This window comes from Diospyros lotus, chromosome 3, assembly GCF_014633365.1.
Source record: "Diospyros lotus cultivar Yz01 chromosome 3, ASM1463336v1, whole genome shotgun sequence".
Taxonomy (NCBI): domain Eukaryota; kingdom Viridiplantae; phylum Streptophyta; class Magnoliopsida; order Ericales; family Ebenaceae; genus Diospyros; species Diospyros lotus.
In genome coordinates, this window is record NC_068340.1 from 35370102 (window position 1) to 35383016 (window position 12915).

Consider the following 12915-nt stretch of genomic DNA (forward strand, 5'->3'; position numbering starts at 1 on the left):
TAATAAATCAAAAATTATAAAATTCTTATATAATTCGTGTTAAAGTAACATAATATTTGTTTAATGTGAGTAAGTCGAGAGAGAAATGAGCATGGGTCCTACGTGAGGGATAAGACCCACACACCTATCTTCCTAATAGCCCGCGTCAACCTCGCCTCAAACGCAAGTAACATATTCTCTCTCTTAAAAATTAATTATAATATTAACACTCCAATTCATACTTAACAAATAATAATTTAAAGTACTCCCAAAGAAAGGAAATTCAAAAAGAAAGAAAGAAAAAAAAATAAAAAAGTATAATAATTTAAAGTACTCCCAAAGAAAGGAAATTCAAAAAGAAAGAAAGAAAAAAAATAAAAAAGTAGAATGATGGGGGCAATGGTTATATTGTATTATTTTTTATTTATCTTTAAAATTATTAATTGATATTACTTTTCTCCATTTAAAGGTAAATTTAGTATTTTTATCTTTTTAATTTATAAAATAGATTTGTATGTAATTATTTATGGTTAATTAAGGTATTATAGTAATTTTATATTTTTACATATAAATATAATTTTTTAACTAAAAATAATATAATTTTTTTTTATCAAAAATAAAATTACAAATAAATTAAGTGGACTTAACTAATAAAGATTAATAAGTGAGATTTAAAGTGACAGTGAAAACTGGGTTCCAATCACATACTCTTGATTTGATTTGATTTGGTTACAGACTGCAGAATCAAAAGGTTACTTTTCAGATCACACCCAAACGAGACACGGCTTCTACGCTCAAAAAGTTGCCTCTCAGATGATGAGGCGGTGCAATAATTTTGGGCAGCCAGCCAACGGTGAACGAGCATTTGCATTTGCATTTGCATTTACATTTGCATTTGAATTTGAATTTGATTTATATTTGCATTTGAGTTTCAGTTGGGAAATGAAGGAACCAGTAACACACAAAACAAGTGTGGCATGGGCCCTACCACATTTGAAAATTTGACTTTGACCAAAACAAGTAAAAGAAAGCCGGAAGAAGAAAAGTCGCTCCTTCCTCCCCCCTTCTTCCCTCCCTTATAAGCATCGTATCGTCCATCATTTTGTTCAATCCCTTCCCAGCCAGCTCAATCCACCTACAATTAACACCAATCTCTCTCTCTCCGTCAAGCTAGCAAGCACTATATTGTGGTAAGTTTTCTTGGCTGCTCTCTTTCTCTTGTTCATGTTGGTGTGAGGTTCAGGTTGCTCAGATGTAGGATTGCTTGGGATTCTTTGTTGTATTTATTGATTACTTTTGTGGGTCAGGTTGCTCAGATGTAGGATCGCTTGGGATTCTTTGTTGTATTTATTGATTACTTTTGTGGGTTTTCTTTGGTTGATGCTAATTCTTAGGGATCTTACCAAGAAATTTGTGTTTCTTTGTGTTGAAGCTAGAAAATTTATGGGAACTGGAATTGACATATTCTTGACTGATTTTAGAAGTTTAGAGTTTGTTAGTCACTAGATTCTAGCTTGACCTTTATCTTTGTCAGCTAGAAATATCACACGCGGTTTTGAAGTTCATAAATGCATATATATACATATATATGTTGGAAAAACGTTCAGATGAATTCAGCAAAACACTGGAGAAAACCACACATACACAAAGCATATATATCTGTTTATATATAGGTTTTTCTTTTCATGGGTTGAGATGAGTTCTGTGTGTTAATTTTTGGTCTATTGTTTTGCAGTTGGATGCGCGGTGGTTCGAAGAGTAAACTTTGCCCTAATTTGATCATGGAGGGTGAAATTCCAAAGCAGAAGTATGGGGTTTTTGGGGGAAGTTCTCTTTTGCTTGAGCTTGCAGCGAAAGATGACATGGCGGGTTTCAGATCTTCTGTGGAAAACAAGGGTTTTGGTGTTGATGAGGCAAACTTGTGGTACGGCAGAAGAATTGGATCCAGAAGGATGGGGTTTGAGGAGAGGACGCCTCTCATGATAGGTTCTTTGTATGGAAGCACCGAGGTGCTGAAGTACCTGATTGGGTCTGGAGATGTTGATGTCAACCGAGCTTGCGGCTCAGATGGAGCGACCGCCCTCCACTGTGCGGCTGCCAGTGGCTTGGACTCATCTGTCGATGTTGTCAAGCTCTTGCTTGATGCATCGGCGGATGTCAATTCTGTTGATGCTGATGGAAATAAACCCAGGGACTTGGTTACTCGTAACTTGAAGGGTTTGAGCAATTCAAGAAGAAAATCATTGGTGATGTTGTTAAAAGGCGATAATGCTGTTGATGAGGAAGCAGTTGTATTATGTGAGGTAGCACAACAGCTACACTCAATTCCACAGTTGCCAAAAGCAGGGACCGATAAGAAAGAATACCCTGTCGATGTGTCCCTTCCGGATATCAATGATGGGTTATATGCCACAGATGACTTCAGGATGTATTCTTTTAAGGTGAAGCCTTGTTCGAGGGCGTACTCCCATGATTGGACAGAGTGCCCGTTTGTCCATCCGGGGGAGAACGCCAGGAGGCGTGACCCAAGGAAGTACCAGTATAGCTGCGTACCATGCCCAGAGTTCCGCAAGGGGGCTTGTGCTAAAGGGGATGCTTGTGAGTATGCCCATGGTGTATTTGAGTCCTGGCTACATCCTGCGCAATACAAAACTAGGCTCTGCAAGGATGAAACTGGCTGCTCCAGGAAAGTATGTTTTTTCGCCCACAAGCCTGAAGAATTGCGCCCCTTGTATGCTCTGACAGGGTCAGCCATGCCTTCTCCCAAGTCAGTTCCGTCCAGTGCAGTGGACATGGCAACATTGAACCCGGTGGCTCTTGGTTCATCATCTTTGATGATGCCTGCTACTTCAACGCCTCCCATGTCTCCTTCTGCTGCTTGTTCGTCACCCATGGGTGGAAGCATGTGGCAGAACAAGATTAATATTACCCCGCCTACACTGCAACTTCCTGGTAGCCGGCTTAAGACAGCGTTGAGTGCTAGAGACTTGGAATTGGAAATCGAGTTGCTTGGGTTGGAGGGTCTCCGCAACCAGCACCAGCAACAGCAACGCCAGCAATTGATCGATGAGTTGACTAGTGTCTCTTCCCCATCCAGCTGGAACAAGGGATATAGTAATAACATTGGGGATTTGAAACCCACTAACCTTGATGATGTTTTTGCATCTCTGGATCATTCCTATTTGTCTCAATTGCAGGGTCTCTCACCAAAATTTTCAACCACCACCACTCAATTGCAGGGTCTCTCACCAAAATTTTCAACCACCACCACCCATTTGCAGTCTCCCACTGCAATCCCTATTAGACAGAACATGAACCAGCTTAGAGCAAGTTACCCTTCTAACCTTTCTTCCTCTCCAGGGAGGAAATCCTCCATTTATGGGTTTGACACCTCTGCTGCAGTGGCAGCAGCGGTAATGAACTCACGGTCAGCTTCTTTCTCAAAGCGGAGCCAGAGCTTCATTGACCGGGGAACCATGAACCACCGTCCCGGCAGTCTCGGGCTCACTGCAGCTGCTAATTCTGCCAGTTTGTTGCCGTCCAATTTTTCTGATTGGAGTTCTCCAGATGGGAAACTTGACTGGGGCTACCACGCGGAAGGCCAAAACAAACTTAAGAAGTCTGCCTCTTTTGGGATCCGAAGCAGCAATGCTGCAGCAGCAAAATCAACAATGGCCTCATCAACACTCGATGAGCCTGATGTGTCGTGGGTTCATTCATTGGTGAAAGATTCTTCCTCCGTTGGGGCTGGCCTATACAGTTCTGACCCGAAGCATGGAGGATTCACTGAGGCACTCCCGCCATGGGTGGATCAATTGTATATAGAGCAGGAGCAGCTGGTAGCATAAGCAAGTTCCCAGCCGTGGTTTTTACTTGCGATTATCTCTTAACAATGTTTACTTCTTTCCTGATTCATATTATTATTTCATAAATTTAGGTGGAAGTAGTGAAAATTTTAGGCAAAAAAAAATTGGGTAGGAGGAATGACTGCTTATATTGTTTGCAGCAGCATATTTTAGAAGAGAAGAGGGAAGTTGTAGTAGAGAGAGTGAACCTCTCTGTCTCTGTCTCTCTCTCATTGTTCTATTAACTACATGGGAACCATTTTGACTGTATGTGCCCATGCCAAGAAGAAGAAGGAATTATGGAGCAAGAGAGGTGTGTAATTTAATGTTGAATGGCCAAAGATGGCATTTCAGATGAAGTGTAATTCAATTTGTAAAATGGGCTTTGAAGAAACTATTCTATTTATTTGTAAATTATATGTATTCCATTCAAATGTTACTTGGTTTTGTATGCTACCTGGAGGATGGATGTTTCTTATTTAACTTTCCGAGAAGAGTTGTCACATGATGCACTTCACATTGTCCAGGGAAATTCATCAAGTGAAAACTTTTCTAAGCTCAAGCTTTCATCTGGAGCACAAAAGCCTCAGCGTCTTAACTTTGCTGTGAACTGTTTTTGCAATTTCAGGGAGAGTTAATGCGATGCATGTCACTCACTGTATTGAAACGAAATATGAGACTCTAGGTTAACACGATGGGAATGGGTACAAGGTTGGTGGAGAAAACTCAAGTCGGTTCATTATCAGTTAGCACGGTTCTTCATGCAGGAAATATTTCGGACAAATTTGAATGTTTAGGGTTAAACTGATCATTTTTTTTTAACAGATTTCAGTGCTTAGGGTTAAAAACGATGATGTTGCAAGACATGCTTTGGAGCAAACGGTCTAGTAATCAATATCAGTACTTAGTGATTAGGACCGACCTTTATGCATGTATGACGCATTTCGGATAAATTTGAATGTTTAGTGCCTAAAATAATCATTTTGAAGGACTTTTTTTTATTGTTGGGAATGAGTCGAAGAATTAAAGGAAGGAAGGAGGTGTTTTTGAGTCTTTGGTCCAATAATCAAATACTCAATTGAGTTGGAACGGTACGGTTATTCATGCATGCACGAGAAATTTCAAATCATTTTTGCAGGACATGATCGGAGTACGTATCAGAAATTGGCGGAATCGGACCCATAATAATCGGGACTTAAAAATAACAGTTACTAGTTACCGCGGTAATTCATTCATGTTTTAGATAAAATGATAACTTTTGCAAGAAATGGGTCCAAAATTGGCGGTTCATGTACGAGAAATTGCAATGTTTTAGTGCTAAAACGATCAGTACCTAGTAGTGAGTTAGCACCATTGGTCGGTCACATTCAACAAATTCAGAACGAATTTCAGCCTTTTATGTTTTATTCTCGCACCGCATGAATCGAATTTTATCGATATCATTTACTATTTATTTTGAAAAAGATACTTCCTTTAATTTAATGATGATGATCTGTTGCTGTATGTATTGCTTAGTGACGACAGAAGAAGAAACAAACACGGCCTTGGGTTTTGGTGCGTGTTTCCAGGTTGGAGACGTGGAGAAAGGTTCGGCCGCCATCTGTTTCGCTCTCATTCCGTGGAAATCCTTGAAGCATGGGCATGGCATGGCATGGCAGTGCTATGCCCCACCAGCCAGCCGCCCACGATGCTCGCTAATTAATTCCCACCCCCACCCTCCACTCACAAATATTATATAATATAGATATAAATCATTCATTCCTTCATTCATCCTTTCTTTCTTTCTTTATTGATGGACTAGCATATACACGTGCTTAAAAATATATGATATAAATAATATTAAAATTAAAATATAATTATAATTTATACGTATTATATTAAAATTTATAAAAAAATTATAATAATTTTACTTGTATTAAATATTCTACAAAATTCAAATAGGAAACAAACATATAAAATTTATAATATTTACAAATATTGTAAATTAAAATATAAGAGTGTAAAAAAAAATTATAAATACTGAATAAAAAATAAAAAAATAAAAATTAAAGTTATTATATATTTGTTAACATTCTATAACAATTTTTTTTTACTAAATTTATATAATAAATCACATCAGTAAGTGCTATACAATCTAAACAAATTAAATTAAAAATTAAATATCAAACAATACATATCAGTTTGTATTTTATAATTTCAAACAAATCAAATATAAAAAAATTAAATATTAAATAATGCACAACAATTAGTATTTTGCAATCTAAAATAAATTAAAATTAAAATACACACTAATTAGTACTACTAACATCAAATTGTAACTACATAAGAAAAACAAATATTATATTGTCATACCCCAAAAGAGTAAATTAAAACTTTTCAAAATATGTATGTTTTACAAAAAATATGTCAATAGTATGTATGTGTATATATAAACATACATATATATGTACGCACAAACACACCTATTTATATACACACAAATACATATGGATGTGGCCATCAATGAAGGGAATCCTAGTTCGGGTCAAAGAACTTTGGGTTTCCAAATGTGAGTGATTGGGAATTCTTTGATTTTTATATTATTTTAATAAAAAATATTGTAATAATACGAATAAATTAATTCTTTTTGAATATCTACATATTTAAGTAACTCGATAGGATAGATTAACCAATTTCATATTTTTTTAATTTCTTTAAGCATCAAAGATTCAACACGTAAAGATAAAAATATTAAATTTTGAATTAAACTTCCTATTTTGATATCATTATTAAATATTAAATACTATAATTCCCACATCCGAATGCATGAGAGAAAAGAGGAAAAATCATGAGAGTGACATTCAAATGTGTGGCCTCTCCATCCGAATGCTTCCCCAAGGCATCCAAATGCATCATGCCTCATCCGAATGTGGCCAAACCTCATTCAGATGCCTTAGGTTAAACACTATCATTTTTTTCCTTAAACACTCGATCACACCCACACCACTTACACATAACACCCAAGTAACTTACACCTAACATCTAACATTCCATCCATTAAATCTCACAACAATACATTTGCCTTATTTTTACAATCAGATAAGATCAATGCATGCAAAATCATTTCTAAGTCCCAACATCGGGTCACTACATTTGCCTTATTTTTTTAAAAAAAATCGTTATGTAAAAAATTTTTGGATTGAGAAAATTTAGCTATATTTTCTGTATAAAAAAATAAAATTGATCTTGTGTTGTTGGAGATTTGAGCAGCCGAAGATGACTCATTGCCCGTGACCAATGGAGAGGTAGTGAATTCATGAATGGTTGCCATGTCTCATTTCTCAACCGAGAAGACAACCGATTTAATCGATTATTTGAATAAAGTTTTAAATTAAAAATAACAAATTTTAAATGTCAAATTTTTTAATAAAAAAATACAACTTACACTATTGGTATTTTTTTATTAATTTTTTTTAAATAAAATGAAGTATTGATATTTAGAAATTAAAAAAATTATATATTAATTTTTTTTTAAAAAATAAAAATTTAAATTTTTTTTGGAGAGTTCTTGACTGTCACTGGTCGGGGGCTTCAAGGGCCCCTAACAGCAGCTGATTGGGGGTCCGCAAGTCAGGGGTTCGTCGAACCCCCCATCGCACGAGTGTATATATTTATATATATGTGCCTGTGTATTTGGGGGCCAATCATTGATTGTGATAAGAGTAAGAGGGGCTGTATGTATATATATATTTGAGTGTATATATATGTAATGAGAATAGTGGGACAGAAGCAAAACTAAAAAAATCCTGAATATAAAGAATTTACTTGTCTTTATATTAATGGCTGAAATAAGCTCTAAGTTATAATCTATAAAGAGACACAAAGATATACATATACATCTATATAATAATTTGTCAAAGCACATGTATATAACAATTACATATGCAAGTAATAAACACACAAACACACCACTATATATATATATATATATATATAAACACACCTATCAACGGGAGAACCCTGATTGGGGATTCTCCAACTATGTGTGATTGGGAATTTTTTTATTTTTTTAATTAAAACAAATTTATTATGCTTAAAATAAAAAATAGAATTAATAAAATAAAATAATATGAATAAAAAAATATTTTTAAATATTTGCATCTTTAAGATAATTTCATCTTCGGGGCTCTCTAAATTTTTTTAAAAATTTAATTTTTAAAGCATTTAATACTTAATTTTTAAAGTATTCTAAATATCAATATAATATTTGAAATTTTTAAATAAAAAAACACTGTAAGTTTTAATTTTTTAAATATGTATAATTTAGAATTGTTTTAAATATATTAACACTGATGAGTGTTTATTCAACTGCAACAGATTCCGTCGGCCTCGCTTCCACTTCCGTCATCTCAAACTGAGGCTTGGAGGGAAATACGAAAACAGTAGATGCAGCAACTGAGGGCTGGAATCCAGCTGAATATCTCACAAAGGTAACAGTAATTCTAGGCAGCTGTTGAGAGCCCGAGGTAACAGTAACAAAAAACAGGTGAAATTATCTTATTCTTGTTGTTGCAAGAAAAATAAAAAAACACCGACAGCGGGCGGTCGGTCGGTCGGGGGCTCGAGGAGCCCTCGAACACCGCGGGTCGACGAACCCGCCGATCGGGGGCGATCGGCGGCGAGTATATATATCTATATATATATGTGCGTATGTGTGTTTGAGGGTGTATATGTGCAGATATATATACGTGCGTATGTGTGTATATATGTGCGTATGTGTGTGTTTTGAGGGTGTATATGTGCAGATATATATATATGTGCGTACGTGTGTGTCTGCGGGTGTATATGTGCTTATATGTGCAGATATATATATGTGCCTGTGTGTACATATAGAAGCAAAAACAAAATAGAGAGGGTAGACAGCTTGGGCATACCCAAACACAGCCCTCTTGCGCGGTGATGTTGCGGCCGAAGTAAGCACTGAAGCTCTGATGCAGGCAAAAGCTGAGAGAGGAAACAAAAGGGAGAGGATTGCTGGGCGGGGAGAAGAACAGAGAGGAAGAGAGAGACAGAGGGTAGACAGCTGGGCGGGAATTTTATACATCTAAAATTAATCTGAGCCATTGATATCCATTTAAAATGTATCCATATAAAATGTGTCTCTCATATCTATATTCTCTATAAAATCATAAAATTTCTGTTTATATCTGTCTTACTAGTTTTACAAGCTAAAAGAAACAATTCCTTTTGCCCCTCCAATCATCTACTACTACTACTACTACTACAAATTAAAGAATCAGCCGACTGCTTTTCTGTTGAAGACGAGCTCTTTCGGGTTTAGTGCTTCGCTTTGCTTTGTTGCTGTTGCTTGTGGTGGAGTTTGGGGTCTGTTTGGTAGTACACAACATCTCCAGTGTCGCTCACATAGTGGTCATGTTTGAGGCTGCTTTCAAGGCTTCCCAATAAGTGAATCGGAAGAGCCCCAGATTTCTTAGGCTCCTTGTAGTACTTCCCCAGCACAGACTTGGCAGCCTCTGTCTGCGACATCATCCAATTCAATACACAATAAAAAATTCTTGAATCAGCTCTTCCACACTACTTGTAGAAAATATTTTCTACGATTGAAGGAGATGCCGCATGTCATCAGCCGATTCCCCCCCAGTGAGAGTCAATGGCTAATGAGCCAGAGGAGTTAGCCGACTTGGGGAGAGAAGAAATGAAAATTGTGAAAACTTTAAAATTTTTTAAAACCAAACGCCATTTTCAGTTCTTATTGTCAAAATAACGAAAACAAGCAGACTACCAAACAGGTTATGCATTTTGTATTTCGTTTCTGTTTTGCAAATTCAGAAAATGTTGAAGACATTCTTAGTATTCATGTAGTTTTTGTATTCTTAAGATCATTTTTGAAACAAGTGAAAACATCTTTTGTTGTTTCCCCAAACAAACAGGCCCAAAATGATTAATGTTAAATCACAGAGATATATGCACTCACAGCTTCAACTAAGTGATAGTGAGGGATTTGAGGGAAGAGATGATGAATGACGTGAGTCCCGATATCATGGTGGATGTTGTTGATCCAGCCATAGTCCCGGTCGATCGTCGTTAGCCCCCCTCTAAGATAACTCCATTCCTGTTCCACATAACCAGCCAGGAAATTAGCTTCTCCCCAAAACAAGCTGAACAATGGACATTACGGGCCCATTTGATTTTGCTATCAGCTTTTATGTGTTTGTTTTTGAATCTTTATGTTCACTTAGAAAATTGAAAACTGAATCTGTGTGTAATTTTTTTATGTTTTCTGTCGTCAAGCAGGCCCTAACCTACAACCTTCATGTTTTCCCTATTTGTTGACCAAACAAGTCGTGTTACAGCTTGAGAATGGATCAAATTCTCCTCTAAACAATGATCAAACACAATGTTTTAGGATGACCCGTACCTCTCCTCGGTACCAAGGAAGTTTTTCCTCATGGCCATGATGATGCAAGTAAGTTACCAAATCCAGCCACATGACAAAAATCTGCATCCCGGAACAGATTTGAATGAGAAAGTATGACAGTGGATAAGGTTTTGCAAGAATAAGGGGCAATGTGAAATAAAGAAATGAACTAACCGAGTAGGGAATGCCATAAAGCTTAAGCAATTGGGTTGGACCCATCACAAAAGATAGACAGATTAGCAGTGCAGCCATTGCACTCCAACAAAGAGTAGAGGTGATCACATCCTTCCTCTCACTGGGCACAAACAAATCGCTGTTCGGGCTGAAATGAGATCCTGTTTTTCCAGGGCTTCTTCCCCACTATGATTCAACCAAAAATAACGCTGTTAAACTGCTAGAACCAATGTCAATCCAATCAATACACTTAACAGAAATGATATTCATACAGAAAACCTCCAAACAATTTTGAAGGTCATTTTCTTTTCTTAAGTACGAAGATTAATGAGCCATAGCATTCTATATAGAAAGAAAGAAAGAAAAGAAACAATCGGGCTCACCAGATAGATTGGATATGCAAGCAAAGGGAAAGGCAGAGTGAACCTCAACAGTCTAGTAATGTTATCCAAATTCTTGTACAACCTTTCAGGCAACTGGAAATATAATGGAGAAGAAGTTACTAAAATTTGCCCTTGAAACTAAAAACAACTTGTGTATGGATGCAGATGGCTTACTGGGTGCCAGGACTCGTCGTTCTCAACGTGCCCGTGGTTCTGATGATGAGTTCTGTGGCTAATTCTCCTGCAACAATTGATTATCACAATTGTGATTGTGTTATTTCCAAAAGAACAAGGCCCTGAAAACTTGCTGGTTAATTGAACAGAAGGGTTTGGATACAAACCATCCATGGTAAGGGACTAAGATTGATGAGTGAAGAAGATGTCCAACTACACTATTGAGCTTGGGATTATTGGAAAAGCTTCCATGACCACTGCACAACTCAAGGAACAGACAAGTAACATTAGAATGCAAGATTGGGAATTAAGTTCATCTAGAACTCCAAATATCTCAATCTAAACTCATCATTATCATCATCAGCTACACCTTATTCTGAGCAAGTTAGTGTTGTTGGCAATGCATTTGTAACGTCAATTAACTTTAAAAAGTCGTATTAACAATACAAAATCATGTAAAAGAACAATGCAGAAAAATTCTATGTTGGAAAAGTCGTATTAACAATACAAAATCATGTAAAAGAACAATGCAGAAAAATTCTATGTTGGATTTCCTCTCGCAAGGAAATGATGAGAGAGTTTTTCAACACCATCTTCATATGAACAAGTTTTATGAGATGAAAGTAAAATGAAGATAATTGATCTAGTCATATTGTGTTACAAAATTGATATTGCGAAATCAACATGGTTCAAAATATCTCAATTTTTAATTATTTCAAATATTTTAATTATATGAATTTTTCAGAATTTTGGGTGTTTCAGAATGAGTCAAAACAAAATCAAACACGCAGAGACCATCACAAACCCTAAATTTTCTCTGGAAAATAAGCTTAATGGTTTACCAATCATGTCCAAGAACAAAGAGAGCCCAGAACATGGTTCCCTGAGAGAGCCAGTACAGAGGCCAAGCAACCCAGTTGTCCAAATACGATGCCGCCACCGCCAACCCAAACACCACCACCACATCTCTGACCACGTAGCTCATGGACCGCCACGGATCTCTAACCCAGCAATGCTTCGGAATAGCTGCCCGGATATCCGCCAGCCGGAACGGCGGAGGCGTGGCTGGGTCAAACCCTCCGTCGTCACCTACACCATTGATTCTCTCTCCTTCATTCTCTTCAGCAACAGATTGCACTTTCAGCGGCGCGCTCACCTCCACTCTCCAATTGCTCCGTCCACAGCCAATTGAACCACCAATCAAATTGCCCTGCGAAAATCTAAGGGTGGAGGGTTTGGCTTCAATGGAGGCAAATCCTGTTCCGGGTCGAAGGTAGATTCGAGGGAGGGGCTTCAAACCACCTTCGGACAAGACCCGGCTCGTCATTAGAGATTCAGATGGAGGAGAAACAAAGAGAAGTTGGCTTCTTCTGGGTCTGTACCTGAATGTATATTGAGAAGAAGAAGGAAGAAGAAGAAGATGACAGAGAGGCTGCTTTCTCTCTGCTCTCCGTGGTCTTTGCAATTCCGAGCCCAATATGTAAAGCGAAAACAGTGAATCGCTCTCTCTCTCTCTCTCTCTCTCTCTCACGCCGATTACTATATTATATAATTAGCATACGTGACAGGTTAGAGAGGTCAATTTAAATGTGTCCTTAACTTTTGATTTTATGCTTATTTATTTATCTCCTCATTTTGTTGCAATAACATTTATATATATATATATGTGTGTGTGTGATATATATAATTAGAAGATTATAATAATTTTTTAAAACATTTTGATTTACATTGATTGGTTCAAATGAAATTAAATAATTACATAACGACAAATATCAAAATTGGTTGATCTGATAATTATTATTAAAGAAAATATGAATATATTCTTAATATTTTAATCAATTTAATAAAACAAATTGTTGATACAATGACGTTAACTCTTATTCCTAATCAATAGTAAAGGTGACACGTAAATTATATTATCTTCCCAAAATTTGCTTTTTAT

At 36.8% G+C, this 12915-nt stretch overlaps 2 protein-coding genes across 2 annotated transcripts; one reads left to right on the top strand and one right to left on the bottom strand.

Moving 5' to 3' along the window:
- Window positions 1–1001: 1001 nt before the first annotated feature.
- Window positions 1002–4280, top strand: LOC127797687 (zinc finger CCCH domain-containing protein 29). The gene is made up of 2 exons (XM_052330789.1): window positions 1002–1169; window positions 1715–4280. The coding sequence occupies exon 2, from the start codon at window positions 1719–1721 to the stop codon at window positions 3825–3827; it is 2109 nt and encodes a 702-aa protein (XP_052186749.1). The 5' UTR covers window positions 1002–1169; window positions 1715–1718; the 3' UTR covers window positions 3828–4280.
- Window positions 4281–8932: 4652 nt separating this feature from the next.
- LOC127796198 (omega-3 fatty acid desaturase, chloroplastic-like) lies at window positions 8933–12498 on the bottom strand. The gene is made up of 8 exons (XM_052328221.1): window positions 11816–12498; window positions 11141–11230; window positions 10974–11040; window positions 10800–10892; window positions 10417–10602; window positions 10243–10323; window positions 9799–9936; window positions 8933–9341 (listed from the first exon to the last, which is right to left on the bottom strand). Exons 1-8 carry the CDS (start codon window positions 12298–12300, stop codon window positions 9141–9143), a joined length of 1341 nt encoding a protein of 446 aa, XP_052184181.1. The 5' UTR covers window positions 12301–12498; the 3' UTR covers window positions 8933–9140.
- Window positions 12499–12915: the final 417 nt, after the last annotated feature.